The sequence below is a fragment of the Camelina sativa genome, chromosome 10 (assembly GCF_030686135.1).
Source record: "Camelina sativa cultivar CO46 ecotype springtype chromosome 10, ASM3068613v1".
Taxonomy (NCBI): domain Eukaryota; kingdom Viridiplantae; phylum Streptophyta; class Magnoliopsida; order Brassicales; family Brassicaceae; genus Camelina; species Camelina sativa.
Window position 1 is genome coordinate 15951549 of NC_141889.1, and position 22883 is coordinate 15974431.

Consider the following 22883-nt stretch of genomic DNA (forward strand, 5'->3'; position numbering starts at 1 on the left):
CCATGAAAGAATAAAATCACTTTTGAGTTAATATATTCTTGTCTTTGTACGATAGTACTAAACTATTGATCGACTGGAAGTCTGGAACCGTGTGTTAGCTATAAAAATACACCATTTATTTATATTATTTTAAAAATATAATAAAACCGATGTTTAAAGATCTTGTTTGTTAATCTCACTTCACTCATATTGCTTTAAGAGATTAGCGTATTTGTTTACAAAAGTTATGTGAATTTTGAAAGTAATGCATAGATAATTGTGTATTTTTGTGGAATTCTTTGTTATTTTAGAATGTGAATTTTTTTTGGTTAGGGGTTTAGAATGTGAAATCTATATATTAAACAATAACTTAAAAAGCAAACGCAAACAATGACGACGTTTCAAAATATATATACATTCCCTATATATTAATAGAGAAGCATTTTGTTGAAAATGTTGATGTGTCGTCGCCAGAGCGATTTGGAGATTTAATTACAATTAAGCATCTTAAGATAAACATATTTACAAAAATAAGTCTTTTGATTTATTATATGTGCCATTAAAATATATAAAGAAACCTTTATTTCATTATTATTTAAATAAATGTGTCATTAGAATATATAAGGTAGTGTTTCTTTCTATTAATTTTTTTAAAATGAAAGACTTCATCAACTATTAAAAATATATATATAGTTAATAACTTAATTATCATTTTCATAACATATTTAATGATTTAAAGTAAATTACATTTCATAAACTATTAAAAACTTATTCATCTATTTAACTTTTTGAAATACAAAACTTATTCTCCGATTTTTAAAAATTTGATGACTATTCAAGTACTCCCTCTGTTTCAGAATCAGTGTCATTTTGACACATTTCACACAAATTAAGAAAATATTAGAAGATACATATATTCCCTTATTTAATAAATGTTCAATGGGTTAATTTAGTCATAGATTAAGGGTAAAATTAAAAAATCTAATGAAAAGATGCATTGAAAACATAAAATAGTGCATTGGAAATGTAAAATGACACTCTTTATGAAACAAAATTAAAATTCTAAAATGACACTATTTATGAAACAAAAAGAGAATATATTAAAAATTAATAATTATTACAATAATCTTAAAAATAAATAACATTATCACAATTATCACAATAATTAACATTATATTCCACATTTCACGGGTGAAATATATTTTTACACAAAATAATTAATGTAAATTTGAATAAAATAAAAAAAATTATGTGTAAAATTATTATTATAACATCTTAAATTCCAAATAATAATTTTACTTATAATAATTTTATTTGAGTCGATTTATCTCACATATAGTACGGGTTATTACCTAGTATTTGATATTTTGACGTCAAAGATGTGTGAGATTCGAGTAGTAGTAAAATGGTAAAAGACTAAAAGTAACGTTAAGAGAATTATGTCTTCCCCGGCAAGGAAACAAAATATATACGAGCCGGCTTTTATAGCTTAAGCTTTTCTTTTTCCTATAAAAACTGCCTTAAAGAAAACCAAAGAATATTAAGCCACAAAAACAATCGAAAAAAAAAAAAACTCTTGAGAATCCCGGCGATGAGCAACCACATCTCACCACCGGGGAATCATCAGATCCCGACTCTAAACTTCGACCATCTCGAAGTTTTCTCAGCCCTTGGCCGTGGATCTAAAGGAGTTGTGTTCCTCGTAAAAGCCGATAACAAACGGCTTGCGTTAAAAGTCATACTAAGAGAATCAATCGAGTCAAAGGAGGCCAAAGATGATGAGTACCGACGCGTTAGTTTCGAGCAAGGAGTGTTGTCTCGGTTCGACCATCCTCTGTTTCCACGTCTTCATGGTGTTTTATCAACTGATAAAGTTGTCGGCTACGCGATCGATTACTGTCCTGGAAGAGATCTCAATTCTTTAAGGAAGAAACAGTCGGAAGAAATGTTTTCCGACGAGATTATAAAGTTTTACGCGGCGGAGCTTGTGATCGCACTTGAGTATTTGCATAATCAAGGGATTGTGTACAGAGACTTGAAGCCGGATAATGTGATGATTCAAGAAAATGGTCATTTGATGCTTGTGGATTTCGATCTTTCCACGAATCTACCTCCGAGAACTCCGCGATCTTCTTCCCCGTCGCCGACGAAAAAAGAACGGTCCTTCTTCGCATTCTCGGGTTTTTGTAACTCCGGAATCTCCCCGGACGACTCGGTTTCGAGATCGTCGGAGTCTAAGTCGTCAGGTGAGAAGTCGAATTCGTTCGTCGGAACAGAGGAATATGTCGCTCCGGAGGTAATCGCCGGGAATGGCCACGACTTCGCCGTAGATTGGTGGTCGTTAGGAGTGGTGTTGTATGAGATGTTGTATGGAGCGACGCCGTTTAAGGGATCAAACAGGAAAGAGACATTTTTTAAGATATTAAGTGAACCGCCGAGTTTGGTCGGAGAAACGACGACGTTAAGAGACTTGGTAAGAAAACTGTTGGAGAAAGATCCTAGCCGTAGGATCAATGTGGAAGGAATCAAGGGACACGGTTTCTTCAGAGGGTTGGATTGCGATTTGGTGGTTAAGGTATCACGACCACCTTATATTCCGGCGCCGGAAAACTATGAGATTTCCAAAATTGACGTTGAGAAATTCGTACGTGAAATATTTACTGACAATAGTAATATGAAAACTAATGATCAGATTAATAATGGTGACTTTAATGTATTTTAGTTTTAATTTATTTTATAAATATTGATGTCGATGATGGTTTAAGGTACTACTGCCCATTTACATATATAGAATATTCGATTACATGTAGAATATTATGCCATCTCTCCATGAGAACTCTTTGTCTAAAAGAGATTTGGGCGGTTTAGAGAAGGCAGGCACTAAAAGAAGGAAAAGTGAAGAAACAGAAGATGTAACTGAACAGTTTTGGCGGTGGCATCATCAATATTCACTTGGAGTTTGATAATGGACCTACTTCCTCCTTTTGTCTACTTCTCAATTATGATGACCATGATTTAGAGCCATCTCTATGACTATTAGACTATACTATTACAATAATCACAATACCAATCTAGGTAGTTGTTAATCGTTGAATTGTTATTATTAAGTCACTAATATTGAACGTTGAAACTTAAACGTGTTAATTCGGTTCTCCATATATGTGGGAGCCAATATTTTACTATTTTATTGACTAAGTTTGGCACAAAGTATTTATAAATTATTGGAATAGTATTTGATAACAAAGCATGTAACTCATTACACATTTAAAAATAAAATAAAAAATATACAAAATTAAAATAGCAAATATGAACACTCGAAGAGTCTAATTAGTAGATGATAAGAGCATAATTATCGGTAATCTCTTATAAAGGGGTTGTTAAATTTTTTATGAATTAATTGTGTTTTGTTTTGAATATAAAAGTCCATGATCTCTTAATTAAAATTTTCTGTTCTATTGGTAAACTCTAATTTTGGGTCTCTTAATTTTGAAAATATTGTTTTTTGAAATTTAATTTTTTTTTACATAGAATAGAAATGATATAAATGTGTAAACATTTAAGATTTTATAAAAATAGAAAATATTACATTTAATTAATTTTTAAACCTACAAAACATAAAAGCATATGAAAAATAGAAATACAAATCATAAATGGAAAAAAGATTAATTGTAATCTTGATAGTAATATTGAGTTGTGCCAAAATTTTGCCAAATCAGTGTATAACTTATTCAATTTCCATATATTGTCATATGTTGAAGCTTATACAAGGAACAACTAGCATTCACAATCACAACAAAGAGACGAAATGAAACAACCACCTAGAATAGCTTTGATCCAAAATTACAGCAACAAACAAGCTTTTAAAATTACAACAAACAATCACAAATAGAGAGAATGAAAACAGATGAAAAATTATCGTCTGAGATTCCATGAGGATCCACTAGTCCCCGCACAATGGTACATATGGTTTCTCTAACTGTATGTTCTTCTTGAGCTTTGCTTATATCTTCAGACATTTGCGGTTCCACATTAATATCATATGATTCTGGATCCCCTCTTTCCATAGATGCATTCTCATGATCTCTAGAATCATCCAGTGGTTCCGCTTCTGTGACTCTGACTGATGCTTCTTCAGTAGTATTTCTGACATTTCCTGCGTCCATGTCCATATCATGAGCGAAACTCTCACTGCATCAACAAGTTTACACATAAAGTTGGGATTGTGTCTGTTGATTACATGAATAGAACCAAAAAAACTATTGCACTCACTGCTTGGTTTCATTCTAATTGGCAGAGAAAGTTTCATGAAACGTAAACATGAGGTCATCATCCATGTCAAACTACAACTCCACAAAGCATTATTGTTATAACATGTATATTCACGAAATTACTGGAATAAAAGGAATGGAATCAAGAAGTAATGTCAAAAACACGCGGTAGATGCAGGCAAAACAATGGAAAAACACGCAGTAGATGCAGGCAATGGCACAACTGTCTTTTCTCTGTTCTTCTCCTTAGCCACAAACTCTTTTACACCGATCAAAGCTTTGTTGCAATCATTGAACAAAAAGTCCACCTTCTTGGAATATATCCTTACAACACCCAGAAGAAGATACGCTAAAACCCTGTGTGTCAACTCATCTAACTTAACATACTAGAGGTTCCAAACACTCTTAATAGTAAAATTCATGTTAATTTCTAGATCTAGGCTACATAGAGAGAATGAAAACAGATGAAAAATTACCATAGCCAATGTATCAGCGAGAAATCGCGGATTGAGCTCCCAATAGAGCCAAACGCTTGGACAATGTCATCGATCAGAAAATTGAATAACCGGAGCATTCAGAAAAAACGGCTCAAATACGTAATCGCGTTACAGATCTTGGACGGAGAAGACGACGGTTTGGTAATCGGAGAATCGAGAGAGATAGGAATCGAGGGAGATAGGATTTCAAATCGCCTACGACCCAACAGTCCATTGATTCATTAACTTCCGATTAAATCAGACCTTTCTGACATCGGATGGACACTTTGATCGGAAGAGAAAGAGAGAAAGAGATTTTCTGCGTGAAAAAAAAATTCCTTTTTGTTTTATTCTGTTAGCCAACCAATCATGGACACGTAGCGTCTCTTATAAATGATTTCAGTCTACTATATTAGAGAGTCTATTCTCTTTTTTCATTTTTTTTGATTTATTTTTTACCTACAAAAATCTAAAAACCCCACTAACATCCCCCATAAACATGCCCTAAGAGATGAATGATAGTAATTAGTAGATGACAAGAGATGAATGAAGTGTTTGGTGTGTTTAGTATTTTTGTCCATAGAATATTTCCTCAACCAAAGCTGTGTGATTTGTTTCACGATGGCATGCATTTAAGAGAGTTGTTGACATTCACATGCTTTTCTAAATGAGATTTGTATTAAAATAAGTTGTAATGTCCACAAGCTCATTTTTCTCAAATCAGCCCAACCGATGAGTAAATGTGAAAAGAAGAAGAAATAACGTGATTGGTTTACAACCAATTTCAGAAACTAGACAAAAAAGACTCGTATGAAGAGATGACTAACGAGTTGAGAGTATCGTAGGTGTAGAGAACCTAGAGAAACAACAAAGTACCACACGATTTGGAACATATATCAAACATAGTCATCCTAACCCAAATATTTTTGTTAGATATATATTCTCGTACATCTCGTTTTAATAAGAGAAGAATACTTATATATGCTAAGATCTCGATTTTCATTATGGTTGGAGTTTTGGAGAATATAATAATCTTCATGGCAATTATTCAAATTAAAATTGACAAAAAAAAAGAGAAGGATGGAAGTTAAATTGCAATCTTTAAGAATATTATATTCTACAATTATCATTTTCTAAATGTACTTTCGAATCCTACATATATACCGGGCTTTCATTTTATCTTATACAGTATATTCATTATAGAGGGTCCCTGCACCTATGTAATAGTGAGTCGAGTTACGTAACGGGCCGGATCAATTGATCGTTTTATAATTATGTATGTCCCTTGTTTCTCTCTTTCAATATGGAGTTTTAAATCTAGATACGTAAATTGTAGATTTTAGACATTTTGTAGTCATGGCAATTCGGGTATCGGTCCGGGTTCGGTTCGAGTATTTCGGGTTTCGGATATTTCGGGTTTATAAATTATGGAATCATTTAGGTATTTTAGAAATTTCGGTTCGAGTTCGGTTCGAGTTTTTTCGGGTTTGGTTCGGTTCAGGTAATTTTTTGAAATACCAAAATATATCCGATATTTTGTAGTTTTGGTACGGTACAAGTATTTTTACCCGTTTGGGACCGAAATACCCATATATGTATCTATAATACCCTAATTATAAATTGAAAAACTAGATTAAATTTCATGCAATTATAACTAAAAAATCATACCAAAGTACCTAAACCAAGCAAAATAAGCAAGAAAAACATAATCCTTATACCGAATAATCCAAAACATAAATAAGTAGTAGAGTAGTAACATCCAAAATCAAGTTCAAAAGTCTTATAAAAGCTAGAGTTATTGAGAAAATTCAAAGAAACATCAAACATCCAAATAAGAGAATCAATCAATGAAAAGTACTAAACTCCCGTTATAAACCAAGCATCAAGATGAAAGGGACTTACCTTTGAATGAGTCTTAGACGTCTCTGTAAGAGGAGATGAAGAGAAGAAATTTAGAGAATCCTGTTTGATATTTGAGATCGTAGAATGGTTAAAGAATTTATAGAAACAAAACAAAAATCTCCCGTAGAAAGAGGGCAGACGAACCGGTAAACACAGGTTTCTTCTTCTTTTTAGCAAATTCGACATAGGGTATTACATATACAAAAGGGGGGAAATCAGTATATACACATATGTTCGGATATATTTGGGTACTAATTGGGTATCGGGTATTATCCGAACCGAACCGATACCCAAAAGTATTTATAATCAAGATCCAGTTAGTATAATGTGGAAGATCCATACTTGATCCGAACCGGGGTTTTTCGGTTCGGTTCTAATACGGGTATTTCGGGTCGGGTATTTTGTCCAGGCCTACATTTTGTGTCTCAGAGCTATTCAATGAAATAGGCCGAATAATGACTTGAATGAAACCAACTTTGATTAATGTTAATCTCGTATACATTGGAGACGTACGTATGGATTAGTCTAAATTGTATGATTCATTGTCTTATGAATGAGTTTGATTATGCGATCCTATCATCTTGAGTTGAATAGTAGTCTATCATTATTAATATTATTGCCCACGTTCAATGCTTAATATCTTGATTAATCGTTTCTAGTTATTCTTTTATCATCGATCGGTTTTGATTATTTTGGTTCGTTTAGCTTACCTCAAATAGTTATGTATTGGTTTTGTTTGATTTACTACCTTGTGGTAGTTTACAATTTCGAAAAGTCGTTCGTCAATTACTCTTGTGAACATCATACATCAAAAAATTCAAACACATACTTAAGGAACAAATAAAAAGCTCGTCAATTACTCTTTTCTGTTCCTCCTTCGCATAGGTTTCAAAGCATGGCTACTATTGGAAGCTGTTTGTCTCATCTATTTTCCGTCGAGCCTTGACATTTTAGGAGAATTACGTCTATGTTGGCATCTTCTGCTTGAGGACAGTAGCAGGATTATTAGGAGCGTGTTTTCTCGTGGCTGGTCAAGTTCCCTCGTCGAACCAGATGCTAAATGGCTCCTTTGGGTAGCTGCCGTGGTTTTTGATAAGTTGAGGTTTTAGTTATCGGTGGTAGCTAGCTCCCCTCTCCTTTTGAGAACTCCGCATGTATATCAATTCTTCGTTTTAGTTCAAGGCATGTTCTTTGTCGTGGCTTCCTATTGTTATTACCTTTGTTTAAAGATTGCTTTGCTTTGAGTACTCGCTTCTGCCCTGCGTCTTGATTGTGCTATAGAGGAGCTAGTAGGGCTAATGGCTTATGGTGTGGTTATGGATGGTCTTATTTTGCTATGCGCTGCTGACTTCGGGGAATGAACTTGGTAGAGGGAGCTTGCACCATTTGCTTAATTTGGCTTGTGAGGTTCCGTTTCAGGGAAAGCTCATGGATTGAAACGAAGAATCGATCTCACAGGGAGAGTATGTGATCGATGATTTGGAGTTTTCACCGTTGATGGCTCTGTCTAGGACCTCCGAAAGGCTTCTAGAGCTATTTGTCGCAAGCAAGTGTTTTACAATCTGCAAATCCCCTTCTCCTTCTGCAACTCATCCGGGAAGGACAACAAAAACGTCAACGTTTTATCTTGTTTCCGAAGCTTCATTGCTTGGTTGAATAGATGGGCCGAAACTTGGTTTAGTTACCATCTTATGCTTCCATATTTTTTCTTTCTTTTTTTTTTTGCCATGGAACCATATTTATAGGTTTCTAATCTTTGACTATAACCTAAACTTTTTTCATTATCAATGAAATATTTACAATTTAGCAAAAAAAAAAAAAAGCTTTTTGACAAAAAATATAAAATAAATAAATAGTTTGCATAGACTATGATCCTCGATCCACGGTTAGGTACGAGTTTCAACTCCAAACTCTGGTTTTTAAGTAAAAGCAATGGACTACACATGTAACTAAGGAGGTGGGTTGCACAGGAAAAAAAAACCAAAAGAGGTCCGAAGGAGGTTTAAAAAAATTTTACACAGTGGAATTTGACCTTGTGCATGCTTATTAATTTAGGTGAACCCATGAACTTTCCAACAATCAAAGAAAGTGATCCTTGGTCAAACTCTCGTGACCAGAATTTTTTTTAGTATGAATCAGTTTGTTTGGATAAGGCCAAATAAGATTTAGGACGATACCAGAGTGACATGCGTAAGAGTATCTCCATCAAAGAATGTAATGAAAGTATCTTAAAACAAAATTTATTCTTAATTTTGAAAAAAGTGAAACTAAGAACTTCTTAAGAAACTTTAATATTTCATAGGTCCATTGAAGGTTCTTAAATTGGAGGTTTTTAAAAATAGTTTTCTTTGTAATTGTAAATTATTATGGTATTTTGTTTAAATTTTTAAGACTTGTATACTTTTAAATACTTAAAAATATTGCATTCAATAAAGTCTAAACAAAGCATGACATAAAAGCATATTAAAAATAGATTACAAAATGATTAATTTTAATTTTGATTTGTGCCAAACATGACATAAAAGCATATTTAAAATGTTTGATCAAAATACTCATCCATCATTTCTTCAATGTTATTAGAAGAAGATGCCATTTTAAAGGAAAAAAAAATATTGTAAAAAGGGAAGAATATATTGTAACAAAAGGAAAAATATATTGTAAAGAGAAAAATAAATTGAAAAAGGAAAGAATATATTGTAAAAGCTTGATATTGTGGGTACAAAATGGAAATGGAATAAGCTTTAGCTCTCACTGTTATATAATGGAGGTTGTGGCGATACAAAAGCATGATACAACATGTCCGTGATTTAACAGGAGAGATATTGATTTTTGTCTTTGTCTTCATGATTTCATCCTTCTCCATGACCTTCGAGATGAGAGCTTCACCTGCATTACAACCAGTGCTCGTTCTGTCCAACACATCTTCATGGGACTTCATTGTACTTTGGTTATCAGTAACATATGCCACAGTGGAGCAAGCTTCTATATTGCTATCATGTTTCCCATTAATATCATCCTTGGCCTCTACTTTAAAAGTCTCAAAATAACTAGAGGCCTTTTCTACAGCATGGACATTACTACGAATTTTTGCTTCACTACCATGAGCTGAAGCTTCAGGATCTGTATCATAAATTTTGACTTTGCTGTCCTGAACGACACCATCAACAAACCTGGCTTTGTTTAGCTTACCTCCAAAATCACTGGAAGCCAGAACTGAGTGATTTTCAGGCTCTTTTTCAATTTCAGATGCAGTAGTTTGCCTAGGAGACTGTCTATTTTCCTCAGAAACCGATGCCTCAAATGACAAATGGGTTCTCAACATTCCATTTCCTTCAATTAATGAAGCCTTTTCATTTTTGTCAGAAATCAATGCTCTTCTAGCTCTCCTCTCTTCTTCCACAATCAATATATTGTTCTATCTCAGAATGATAATAATCATCCTTTTTCCGGGGATACAGAGTCCTCCCTCCATTACGCGCTTCAACCCATATCTGGTTTCTAGTCCCCTCATGGCTTGCGGATGACCTAATCATACTGCGACTAACTGTAACACTAACACCATGTCGTTCACTGCCATAACCAACACTTGGAGGTAAAAACCTATTTCCCTCATCTAAACCCCTAAAATATCTACCGGATTCTGATTTCAACTGGCCACGGTCTTGATAATTACCCTCTATCCTAGCGGCTCCAGATTTTTTTTTAACATATCCAAGATTACGAAACTCATCTTTAGACCTACAACAACCATCTAAAGCATGATTAGTGCCAACACCCGAAGTATCCCTGGACGAGCGGCTATAGTGATTTATTTGTTCCCATCATAGAACCATAAATCAATTTCATCACCTTCCAACTTTGCTAAAATCGATTTTAATTCCTTGTAACCTAATTTCTTCTCACATCCCTAAAACTCTGATGCATGTCGATCTAAAGGAAATCAATAAGATTATGACCAGGAAAAAATCTTACATATGATGATACCGTCGGTGAAAATCCACTTTCCAATTGAATCACCCTTCAATTCTCTGCTTTTCTCTGTGGAGATTAACGAGAGAGATGAGAGAGAGAAAATCAGAAACAAAAAAAATAAAAGAAATTTTTCATTTTCCTCACCCAATCACAGACTGACACAACCAAGTATCTAAACATTTCTAAAATATCTTATGTAACCATCGATCCTAAGGTAAATCCAGAGCCGGCCAAGAGTACAAGCAGGGCAAGCAGGTGCTTGCGGCCGTCAGAGAATATAGTCATTAATCGGCCTTTTTTAACTTGTAAAGTTCTCTTGGGCTGGTGGTAAAAGTAGTGCGATTTAAATGTCAAGTGCTTGGTTTCGAATCCCAGCCCCTCTATTTATTTGTTAAGAAATAATTTTTAATTTTTTAAAGTAATTATAAAAAATTTGGGCTTGCAGCCCACAAATACTCAGCGCCGGCTCTGGGAAAATCACATCAGAATTATTAAATTTAATTTTCTATAATACTTTAGCAACTCTTAAGCAACCGATTCAATTCTTTGATGGAGGTACTCTAAGGTCAAAAACCATTTGTGGATTTGTTTTTGAAACTCAGACGTCATGGGATTCATGGCCGGTCGAGTGATTTTAGATGCTTTACGCCATTTTTTTTAAAACTCTATTTTTTATACAAAATAACAAAAAACAAGACATAACATAAAAAGTCATTTTCAAAAAATAGTTTCTAAATCCATAAACCGAAATATGTTTGATTTGTTTGCTCAGTTTTTTTCTTTTTATGTTTCTCTAAATTTTCATAGGAAAAAAAATTATATAACCTGTCACTTATTATGGTTTTAAAACTTTTTGATTATTAACTTTTTTATCATAAATTTAAATGGGAGATTCTCATAAATAGCATCATTTAAAGTTTTTGCTCCAAAACTAGCACACATTCTCTAAAATATCAAAACTAGCACAAAATATAGTATAAATAAATATTTTTAATTAATAAAACCATGCTGGTTTTTTTCTTATCTCTCTGCTGTTTATCACTATTGCCACTGGTTTTTTGATCGTTTGGAGCCTATCCTCGTTTTAATTTGGTTGATATGTGCGGCTTAGATTCTGATCTATCACGAGACTATGGGTTCGTTTGGTGGTTCTCACTGATTTTCTGCTATTGGAGATACTTGTTTCAGGTTTCATGGCTACTTCTGGGTTCATGGTATGCTGGGCTTGGCCTTCTATTTGGGCCTAGTTGGATTTTGTTGGTATTGGACTCCTTGAGTATTTTTGGTTTTTGTTGGTTTCTGGACTGTTTTGTGGTTGTTTTAGGGCTCCTTACTTTGTTTATCTCCCCGAGGACTGGGCGGGTCGACTTGTTTGGTTTTTACCACAACATTTGGATTTTTATTTATGAATATTATTAGTTGGAACTGTTAAGGCCTGAGTAATAAGGCGGCCATTGGTAATCTTTGGGATTTATGGCATAAATATTGACATGATTTTTTATTTTTGATGGAAACAAAACAACCTCGTATTATTTTGGAACAATATGTAGGGCATTTTGGGTACAAAAATTTAACCACAATTGACCCTATTGGTTGCAGTGGCGGTTTGACACTTTTTTATAATCAAGAGGATTTTAACGTCTCTATTTTATTCGAGTCTAATCGATTAATTGATGTTGAAGCGGTTTATAAAGGACGGGTCATCTATTTAACGTTTGTTTATGGTGATTCTATTCCCAAGAATCGTGACATGGTGTGGGAGCGGCTACTGCGGATTGGTGCGTCTCGGTCATCACCTTGGTTCGCTGCAGGTCATTTCAATGAGTTAACTGGTAATCATGAAAAAAGAGGAGGCAAGCTTCGTCATGCCTCTTCGTTTCTTCCTTTTAATGGGATGATTAAAGATTATGGCTTTTTGGATTTTCCCTATATTGACGATTTTTTGTCTTGGCGGGATTGGCGGGATAAATAACCTATTCGTTGTCGGTTGGATAGGGCTTTCGGTAGTGAGGATTGACATGAATTATTTCTTGATACGGTTATGGAATATTTACCTATGATTGCCTCTGATCACAAGCCTATTGTGATTAATATAGGGGCAAAAAGCCCGCGGGGGCAGCGACGGTTTATGTTTGACCGCCGGTGGGTTGGGAAGGAAGGTTTGATGGAGGCAATCTTGGCGGGCTGGGATGGGGGACACACTCATTGTTCACCCACTTTTTTAGACAACATTATAAATTGTCGACGAGCTATTTCTCGGTGGCGTAAGACGCAAGTTCCTTTTGGTCGGGATACAATTGAGGCTTTAAAGAGCCATCTGGCCGTGGCTCAGGCCGATGACGCGACTCCACTTTCGGTAATTTCCGATTTAAATACACGATTGCGGGAAGCCTATAGGGATGAAGAGGTATATTGGTCTACGGAGCGACGGGCCCGCAATTGGATTACTGGTCTTTTTGATAAGAACGAGGTTTGGTCTACGGAGGATGTTGATATCTGCAATGTTGCAGTGTCATATTTTGCAGATCTGTTTACAACGCTTCAACCGACAAATTTGGATGAGGTCTTATGTGAGGTACGCACAATCATTACAGATGAGGTCAATGCCCAATTAACGGCCCCGGTTACAGAGACAGAGGTTCGCGCAGCTTTATTTATGATGCATCCGGATAAGGCTCCTGGCCCGGACGGGATGACCGCTTTGATTTACCAAAAGGCGTGGCAGGTTGTTAAAGGGGACCTTGTCTCGCTGGTTAATGGTTTTTTCGAGGAGGGAGTGTTTGATAGAGGTTTAAATACCACACACATTTGTCTCATTCCGAAGGTGGCAAAGCCAACCCGGATGACGGAGCTGCACCCAATTAGCTTGTGTAATGTGGGGTATAAATATTTCTAAGATCATGTGTCAACGGCTTAAGACGATTTTACCAAGGCTTATTCTGGAAACTCAATCGGTTTTTGTTTTTGGCCGCCTAATTTCAGATAACATTCTGATTGCACAGGAAATGTTTCATGGTTTACGGACTAATCCGTCATGTAAAGGAAAGTTTATGGCAATAAAAACGGATATGAGCAAGGCATATGACCGGGTCGAGTGGGGGTTTATTGAAAAGTTACTCCACAAAATGGGTTTTAATGAAAGATGGATTGGATGGATTATGTTTTGTGTTAGCTCGGTTGAGTATAAAGTTCTTCTAAATGGTCAACCTAATGGTTTGATTATTCCGGATAGGGGTTTATGACAAGGGGATCCTCTATCTCCATATCTGTTTATCTTATGCACGAAAGCTTTAATTGCCAATATTCATAAAACGGAGGTGAATAAATTGATTACAGGGATCAAGGTGGCTAATCAATGCCTGCCAATCACACATCTTTTATTTGCGGATGATAGTTTATTCTTTTGTAAGGTCGACAAAGTACAATGTGAGGTCATTTTGGGTATTTTACGGAAATATGAGGCTGCCTCGGGCCAACAAATCAATTTTGCAAAATCTTCTATTCAGTTTGGTCATACGGTTGCTGAAGACACCAAAACAGAGCTCTAGGGGATTCTTGGCATAACAAATCTGGGAGGCATGGGCTCGTATCTAGGGTTGCCTGAGAGTTTAGGTGGGTCTAAAACAAAGGTTTTTTCGTTTGTCCGGGAAAGACTGCAAGGACGTACGACTGGTTGGTCGGCGAAATTGCTTTCTAAAAGGGGAAAGGAGGTGATGATCAAGTCTATCGCAACTGCGGTCCCGACGTTAGTGATGTCTTGTTTTCGGCTACCAAAAACAATTACATCCAAACTCACCAGTGTTGTGGCAAATTTTTGGTGGAGTACGGATGGTAGGACAAGTGGTATGCATTGGTTAGCTTGGGAGAAACTCTGTTGTAGCAAACACTTGGGCGGTTTAGGTTTTCAGAATGTTGATGATTTTAATTCGGCTTTCTTGGCAAAAGAATTATGGAGGCTAATTGATTATCCCGATTCTTTGTTTGCTAGGGTTTTTAAAGGTAGGTATTATAGGAATTCGAATCCCATGGAACTGATTCGTTCTTACTCTCCCTCTTACGGGTGGAGGAGTATAGCTTCAGCTCGCTCTCTGGTACATAAAGGACTTATTAAAAGGGTTGGATCTGGAGAGTCCATTTCTGTATGGATTGACCCCTGGATACCAGCTCAATCCCCGATACTAGCTCTCAGTAAGGGACCGTTTAAGGACCCTTCTCTTAAAATTTCTCATTTAACTGATTGGCATACAAACTCTTGGCGGATTGATGTGCTTGCTGAGCACTTTGATCATGTTGATGTTGCGTTGATAGGGGCTTTACCTTTAGGTAGTTGTCCAAAGGAGGATTCTCTTGGTTGGAATTTTACGAAGAATGGGCGGTATACGGTTAAGTCTGGTTATTATGCGGCACATATGATGATCTCTGGGCCTTTTAAGGTGCTTGGTGACGGGCCAGAGATTACCTCTCTCCTAGCTAGTGTTTGGAAGTTTCGTTGCCCACTAAGGCTCCAACACTTTATGTGGCAAGTACTATCTGGGTGTATTCCAGTTTCAAGAAACTTGCGGCGGCGTGGTATTGCGTGTGATTTGGTTTGTTCACGTTGTGGTGCCGAGGAGGAAATAGTTAATCATGCTCTGTTTCTTTGTCCACCAGCGTGTCAGGTCTGAGCTTTATCTCAGGTACTGGTAGGACCACATTGTTTTCCGGTGGAGTCTGTTTTTACTAATGTGGATCATTTCTTGGACACCAAAAGCCCGGGATCCCATGTGTCAGCCTTCCCGTGGATTTTGTGGTATTTATGGAAAGCGCGCAATGCAAAGGTTATTGAAAACATCACTGAGCGGCCAGAGGTGGTTATTCAGGTAGCTAAAGGTGAGGCATTGGCCTGGCAGCAGGCTCAGGAGGAGGGTGAAGATGCAGATTCAACTATCCAGCCAACGGTTGCCGACTCTCGGTTACGAGGGCCAACCAATTCCCTTCCCATGTTCTTTTCAGGCTATCGCTGCTTCGTTGATGGCTCTTGGAAGTCCAACGATCCATTCGCAAGAGCCAAGCATGGGAACTACTAACTTCTGACGGAGTCTTTCCCCCTTACATGTTGAAGTCGAAGCTTTCATTTGGGCAATGCGTTGCATGATCGGACATGATTACCGTAATGTGGCATTCTACTCAGAATGCGCTGATTTGGTGAAGGTGGTGTCTATACCACACGACTGGCCGGCTATCTCGACATATCTCGATGATATTAAGATGGACAGGGAGGAGTTCTCTTCTTTTTCCTTATCTTTTATTCCAAGAAATGCAAATGTAAAAGCAGATCTTTTGGTACGCTATGCGCGCACGTCTCCGCATAATGTTCTGTAAGTAAACAATTTCCCTTCGCATTGGCTCCTCTGAGCTAATCTTTTGTTGACAAAAAAAAATTATTTTTAATTTTGAGAAAATCTAAAATATCATATATTAAAATCTTCACTCTCTCGTTGTTGCAGTGTTCTCTTCGCCGAAGACCACCTCCTCCATCGTTCTTATTCACTGGAGTCTTCAGTTCTACAATCTCTGTTCCATCATCTATTCACATCTTCTGTCGTTCCTTGTAATCATTGTAATCCATCATTCCTTGTAATCGTTGCTTTAATCGCTATTGCGTATGGAGTATTTTTTGGTTGCTAATCAATTGTACACTCTCGAAGGAATCAAAGAGTTTTGCTGTTCCGATACAACGTCTTTACTGATGGCAGGAGTTCGGGGATCCGAGTTCATATTTTTGGGTACCGGGTTGAATCCGGGAAACCAGTGTTTGATTTCGGAGAGAAGAGTTACGCTAGTTTGAAGTTGAGTCTTGGATTGTCTGCGCATGGTGAAAATCTGGAGGCAGTGAATGATTCGGTGACGGATCTTGTGTAATTTGCTAATAGGAGACTTCCAAATGGTAAAACGTTTGAGTTGTTGAACTTATCTGATAACACTTTAAAAAGTATCTAAGGAGATGAGTTTCCAACGCTTGACTCAGGTTAGAACCAATTTGTAATTGGATATGATGTTTTCTTCTTCTTATTTTTTTTTTCTTTTTAAGAACAGTGACGATGATTTAAATTTGTATAATTTTAACACTTTTTGCAGATACAAACTAAAGCAATTTCACCATTAATAGAGGGAAAAAATGTGCTTGGAGCTGCGATGACTGGTTCTGGTAAAAAATAGGAATGCTTTGGAATCACTTAGGCAAAAGCATGTAATAAAGGTTGAAGAGCGAGAGAATAAAATCAAGTTAAACAAAAATCTGGTTTGGAATCACTTAGGCAAAACCATGTTTTCATCTTTATTGATTATTGCTTGTGTGTTGTTTAATGTTGTTGCTCGTATATTAATGTGTTTCTTAGTCAAATTTCAAAATTCAGGAAGCATTGTTAAGAATCCAGGAAGACTTTCCTGAAATATATTCTCTGAAAAAAGTTATATTTTTTACTACAGGAAATAGAGATTGGAGATTCTTTCAAGCTATGTGATCACTTTTTTACTTTATTTATTATTTAGACGTGTAAGGAACTTGTGAAACATCATAATAGTGCCACATGTTTCTGTTAGCACTTTGTTTTAATTGTGATTTAACTTCTAGAAAAGTTATTTGAAACTAAGGAAGGATTTTATGAAACTCGAGAAGCATTGTATGAAAATTGGGAAAAATTCTATGAAATTCTGGAAGGACTCCTTAAACTTCAGGATGTCATTCATAAAAAAATTAGATTTCCTAACATCAGAATGTGCACAAAAATAAAACCATTACCCTTCACTAATGAAGTAATCTACTAATATTTGACACATTAAAGCAAAACACATAAAAATAGTGATTTAGAAACACATTTCTTCAACTTTAGGAATGATTCAATAATGTTCATGAACAACTCCTTGAAATTCAGGATGGTCTTGTGACACCCCGGTTTCAGAGACTTGCAGAGAGGTTTAAAAGAATTGATTCGGCCACCTATGTTACCAAAATGCACTTATCTTTTCGGTCAAGGGGCCTGAGAAGTGACTGTCGGAACTGTGTGAGTGAGGACAAAACACAAGGAAAGATCATGTGATGATTTGTAGGGATGATAACAAGTCTTTAAAACCTTCTGGACGTAGCAAACCGACAGTCGGAGATGGATGGGCTCACGGGCCTAGTGAGAGAACGTGAGGCCCATTAAGGAAAAGTGGACCTATGGACTGGGAGTGGACATGGAGTCCACTAAGAGGTGGCGGTCGGAGTGTTACAGATCTTAATAAAAATAATATTTGAAAGATTATATTGAAAGAGATGTCGCCAAGTGTATAATTGGTATCCTTCATAAACATGAATTCACGCCTACCATGTTTTGAACACATGTGCTTAGGGATTATGTATTATGTTAAAGTAGATTGTGTTACATAAGATAAGTAGTCTACTTATAATTTAGGAAGAACTCCTTGAAATTTAGGAAGGAGGCATTGATATTCTTATTTGCTACATTTATTGTAAAACACCAATATATGCACAAATCAAATCATTATACATCACTAATGGAGTAATATGTGATACAATAAGACAAAACACATACACAAAGATTTAAAAACACATTTAAAAAATATTTAGGAAGGATTTTATAACTTTTAGGAAAGCATTCTTGAACTTTAGGAAGAGCTTTGGTGACATGCGAAGAGGCTTAAAAGAATTTATTTGGCCACCTATGTCACCAAAGTGCACTTATCTTTTTGTCAAAGGTCATGAGAGAACTCCACAGTTATGCATGCTTATACTAGAGTAGTCTCAGGATGGGTGACCTTCCTGGAAGTGACTATCGGAACTATGCGAGTGAGGACAAAACACAGGGAAAAATCATGTGGTGATTTGTAAGGACGGTAAAAAGTCTTTAAAACCTCCTGGACGTAACAAACCGATCGTCGGATATGGATGAGCTCACAGGCCTAGTGAGAAGACATGAGTCCCATTAAGGAAGGTGGGCCATGGACTGGGAGTGGACATGGAGCCCACTGAGAGGCGACAGTTGGGGAGTTACAAGAGTTTACTCGAAGCTCGATCGAGCACAGTAAGACTATGGTCGAGTGAGTTGGTCGAGTGGACTTAAAACGAAGAATATATGAAATTCTAACAACCTAACAACACGTAAAGAAATTGTAAACGATTAAACAGATGAACCGAAGCAAACAATGAGCAAAATAGGTCCTAGAGATGGGAGTAATTGGTTGGTATCTAGCTAAGCTTATCAAGATTGTTTAACAAACTTTACAGAAGCTATCCCTAGACAATGATCTTATAAACTTGCTATTCACTCTCATGGAAATAACAATAAAGTCTAGTAATATCATAACCCAACTATCATTGGTGAAACCATACTAAACAGGCATTAAGAACCAGATTCATTATTTGTCAAAAAACACCCTAGACAACTAATCTCTTAGGCTAGGCACAATAATCTCCAGTACTAGTCTTATCCAACATCTTAAACATCTTTTGGATGATAAAATACCTAAGCTCTATCCTTAACTTCTCAGAACAAAGATAGCATATAACTGATGTTCATATATTTTACCTTGTTTTCCCTTAGTTTATTCACAACTTTTGCATCTTTTGCTATCCATTTAGGCCATTATTGTGTAGCTTTAGGACTAATCATGCATTAGAGTATAGTTGCATTGCATTTGCATCTTTTCATGCATAAACAGGTGATTTTGGAGCTTAAGGAGCATGGAAGCAATGCTGAGGAGAAGTGAAGCAATCCTGAGGAGAAAACAAGAGAGTTAAGGCTGAAGAATCAAGGTCCAGAGTCCAACTCGACCGCACACTCGACCAGACACTCGACCGTGTGCTGAGAAGGACTCGACCGAGTGGAGAATGCACGAGAGAAGCCAGCTCGACCAGCCACTCGACCGAGCACTGGTCGAGTTGACCGAGCTGTTGACTGCTTTGACTTTTTGTATTTTTAGGGCTTCCACCTCATCTCCTATATAAAGCCCTTGTACCTGCAGCCACCAAGGAGTCCAGTTTTTTAGAGAGTCTAAAACCTAGTTTTTACCTTTTTTAGATTTATTCCTTTTGCACTTTCTTTTATTTTTAGATTTTGTACTTGTTTAAGAAAGAAAGACTAGATTCTTGTATTTTGTTGGTTTCATAACTTTCAAGATATTAAGATTTCGAGTTTCATTTCTTCATCAATATTGTAGATCTCTGTTTCATCTTTCTAATAATGCAAGTTTCAATATTTTCTGGGTTTTTGACTTATTTCACCATGTGTTCTTGTGAGTAGTTTGCTTAGGACCTTGAGGATGGGTTAGGCTGGGTTGATCTTGTGGTTTATTTGATTTGGTCAAGCTTGATTGTTGTAGATCTCTTCTAGGCTAGATGTTCTTAATGCTGATCCTATATCTGAGAAGGTAGGGTTTGATTTCAAGCATCTTAGCATCACACTAATGTTTAAGGAGCATAGATAAGGCTAGATCTAGAGCTTACCATTAGGCTTGCTAAGAGATTAGAAGTCTTGTTTGGTTTGAGATGTATTACTTAATGCCTGCTTGTGTAGATTCTTTACTTTGTGAGAACAAGTCTAGAAATGCATAGGTTTGATTGTTTCTTGCCATGATAGTGGATTAAACATGTCTTAGAATAGTATGTCTAGAGATCAACTCAAAGTTTGCTTGAGATTTGTTGACCAAGTTAGATAACCACAATGATTAGCTCAGCCCATGAATCCCTCCTCAAGGCCTTCTTTGTTTATTAATATCTTAGTCTAAATATCATTGCCTGCTTGTTGTTTGATTAGTTTTTGCATTGCTCTGTTTTTCTTGTGTTGCTCTGTTTTCACGTTTAGTCTAGCTCGACCCTGTACTCGACATACACTCGGTTGAGTGCTGCTCGATTTCGTCTCCAGAATTTGTGTTCATGCTTTATAGTTGTCCTGTCTTATCTCTTGTTTCATTCCTGTTTCATTTCTATTGCATTCACTTAGTTTTCTGTTCATTACTTGTCTTGCATTAGTTCATTAGCATAGTTTCCATTTCTGTTCTTGCTACTATAATCATTCTGTTTCATTTGCATTTAGTTCTTAGTTCTTGTAGTTTGCTTTCTGCACTTTGCATTTTCATTATAGGATTGTTAGTGACAAACATCCTTTACATCTGGCTTGACTTAGATTCTTATACACATCTTAATTGTTCACAATCACTCAGATAGGATTGACACCTCTTATACTGCAACTGCATAAGGGGAATTGAAACACCCTGACATCCATTCATTCATAAATCATCATTCCATTCATCATTCACGACACCACATATAAAGTCAGTTTCAATTTGGCGCCGTTGCCCATTTGAGTGTGTTTTGTGACATTTAGGATCATTATTAGTCTAAGATTAAGTTCTTTTAAACACTTGTGACGTTACTAAACTCGAATCTTCCTTTGCTTGGCTGTCTTGAGTTTCAGGTACCCACTCGACCACCTACTCGACCACCACTCGACCGAGCTGTGATCGAGCACCTGATCGAGCCAGAAGCCGGATCCAAATAGCCATTACTTCCCAGTCGACTCGACCACCCACTCGAGCCTGCGCTGGACCGTGTACCTGTTCGAGTCTGTAATCGAGTTTGTTGATGCACACAAGGTCAAAAGGCAAAGACAGTCTTCAACAGCCTATTGACAACATCCACAGGCTACAAAAGAGTTTGAGACAAAAGGAAGGAAGAGTAGTTCAACAACAAGAAGATCAAGACATCATGGAGCAACCAGCTATCCATGAGCAGAGACCAAGGCACATTGGTGCAGGAGATGCACCCAATACCCACAACCAAAGGGCTGGAATTGTGCCACCTTCAGTAGCAAACAATAACTTTGAGATCAAGAGTGGATTAATCTCCATGATACAGGCCAACAAATTTCATGGGTTGCCAATGGAGGATCCTCTAGATCACCTTGATGAGTTTGACAGAATATGTGGACTCACAAAGATCAATGGAGTAAGTGAAGATGGATTCAAGTTGAGGCTATTCCCATTTTCTCTTGGAGACAAAGCTCATCTATGGGAGAAGACTCTTCCTACTGGAGCTATAACCACATGGGATGCATGCAAGAAAGCTTTTCTGGCCAAGTTCTTCTCCAATGCAAGGACTGCTAGATTGAGGAATGAAAATTTCTGGGTTTGCTCAAAGGAATAATGAGAGCTTTTGTGAAGCTTGGGAGAGGTTTAAAGGATTCCAGACTCAGTGTCCTCACCATGGCTTCAGCAATGAGTCACTCCTTAGCACCTTGTATAGAGGAGTACTTCCCAAGATCAGGATGCTTCTTGATACAGGCTCTAATGGAAACTTCCTCAACAAGAATGTGGAAGAAGGATGAGAATTAGTTGAGAATCTTGCTCAGTCTGATGGCAATTATAATGAGGATTATGATAGGACCATAAGGGGCTCCTCAACTGAACAAGAGGACAAGTATAAGAAGGATTTGAAGATGGTCAATGAGAAGCTTGACAAGATACTCCATTCACTTCATTGGTGAAGAAGAAGCTCCAGTTCAAGAGGGGGAGCCTGAATTTGCTGAGCTATGCTACATGCAAAACCAGGGAGGATACAAAGGCTATAACCAAGGAGGTTTCAAGCAGAACAACCTCTCTTATAGGAGCACCAATGTGGCCAACCCTCAAGACCAAGTCTATCCACCTCCCCAGCCTCAACAACATCAACAAAACTACATCCCCAAGCAACAACATCAAGTGTTCTAGCCCCAATTGTGTCCCCACCAGGGTTTCAGACTAACCAAGGCCAGGAACAAGACTTAAGAGCAATGATGCAACAGTTGTTGATTGGGCAAACACAAGGCAAAATTGAGGCAGCAAACAGAATTGCTGAGCTGAACAGGAGGATGGATGATAATTACAGTGAACTTCATGCCAAGTTTGACACACTGACATCCAGGATTGTGACAATGGAGAATCACCAAGCTTCTGCCTCAAAGCATAACCATAAAAAGGGGACAGCTATTGTGCAAACTACTGAATTTGCCAATGCTATCAATCTTCGCAGTGGAAAAGTCTTACCAACACGGCTAGGAGCACATCCCCACACTGAGGACAGTGGAATTCAGGAGGGGGAGGGTTTCCAACAAGAAGAAACTCAGGATGAAAACACCATTGAATTCGACGTACCACTCGACCACTCACTCGACCGAGTAGGTGGTCGAGTACCCGATCGAGCTGCTCCTCAGGAGAAAATCAATCCAGTTACCTCCAAAGAAAAAGAAGTCCGGTTCATTCCTCCTCC

At 37.0% G+C, this 22883-nt stretch overlaps 1 protein-coding gene, 1 long non-coding RNA gene, 1 other non-coding gene and 1 pseudogene across 10 annotated transcripts; 1 reads left to right on the forward strand and 3 right to left on the reverse strand.

Moving 5' to 3' along the window:
• The first annotated feature begins 1495 nt into the window (after window positions 1-1495).
• On the forward strand, window positions 1496-2786 carry LOC104719158 (serine/threonine-protein kinase OXI1 pseudogene; annotated as a pseudogene). The gene has a single exon (XR_015568215.1). The product of XR_015568215.1 is annotated as a serine/threonine-protein kinase OXI1 pseudogene (transcript).
• An 895-nt stretch (window positions 2787-3681) lies between these two features.
• On the reverse strand, window positions 3682-5228 carry LOC104719159 (sister chromatid cohesion 1 protein 2). 6 transcript variants are annotated; one of them, XR_002033670.2, is made up of 3 exons: window positions 4724-5228; window positions 4249-4604; window positions 3682-4167 (listed from the first exon to the last, which is right to left on the reverse strand). XR_002033670.2 is itself a non-coding variant. In XM_019230957.2 (3 exons), exons 1-3 carry the CDS (start codon window positions 4819-4821, stop codon window positions 3846-3848), a joined length of 456 nt encoding a protein of 151 aa, XP_019086502.1. In that variant the 5' UTR covers window positions 4822-5091; the 3' UTR covers window positions 3682-3845. The 6 variants fall into 6 exon arrangements, 2 of the variants coding, with proteins under 2 accessions (XP_019086502.1, XP_010435321.1); XR_015567993.1 differs by having other exon boundaries at window positions 4249-4319; window positions 4724-5158; XR_015567994.1 differs by having other exon boundaries at window positions 3682-4132; window positions 4724-5108.
• A 4071-nt stretch (window positions 5229-9299) lies between these two features.
• On the reverse strand, window positions 9300-10953 carry LOC147936209 (uncharacterized). 2 transcript variants are annotated; one of them, XR_015569040.1, is made up of 3 exons: window positions 10742-10953; window positions 10598-10663; window positions 9300-10363 (listed from the first exon to the last, which is right to left on the reverse strand). It is a non-coding gene; the product is annotated as an uncharacterized LOC147936209 (long non-coding RNA). The 2 variants fall into 2 exon arrangements; XR_015569039.1 differs by having other exon boundaries at window positions 10598-10743.
• A 10787-nt stretch (window positions 10954-21740) lies between these two features.
• Window positions 21741-21848, reverse strand: LOC147936210 (small nucleolar RNA R71). Its single transcript, XR_015569754.1, has one exon. It is a non-coding gene; the product is annotated as a small nucleolar RNA R71 (small nucleolar RNA).
• Window positions 21849-22883: the final 1035 nt, after the last annotated feature.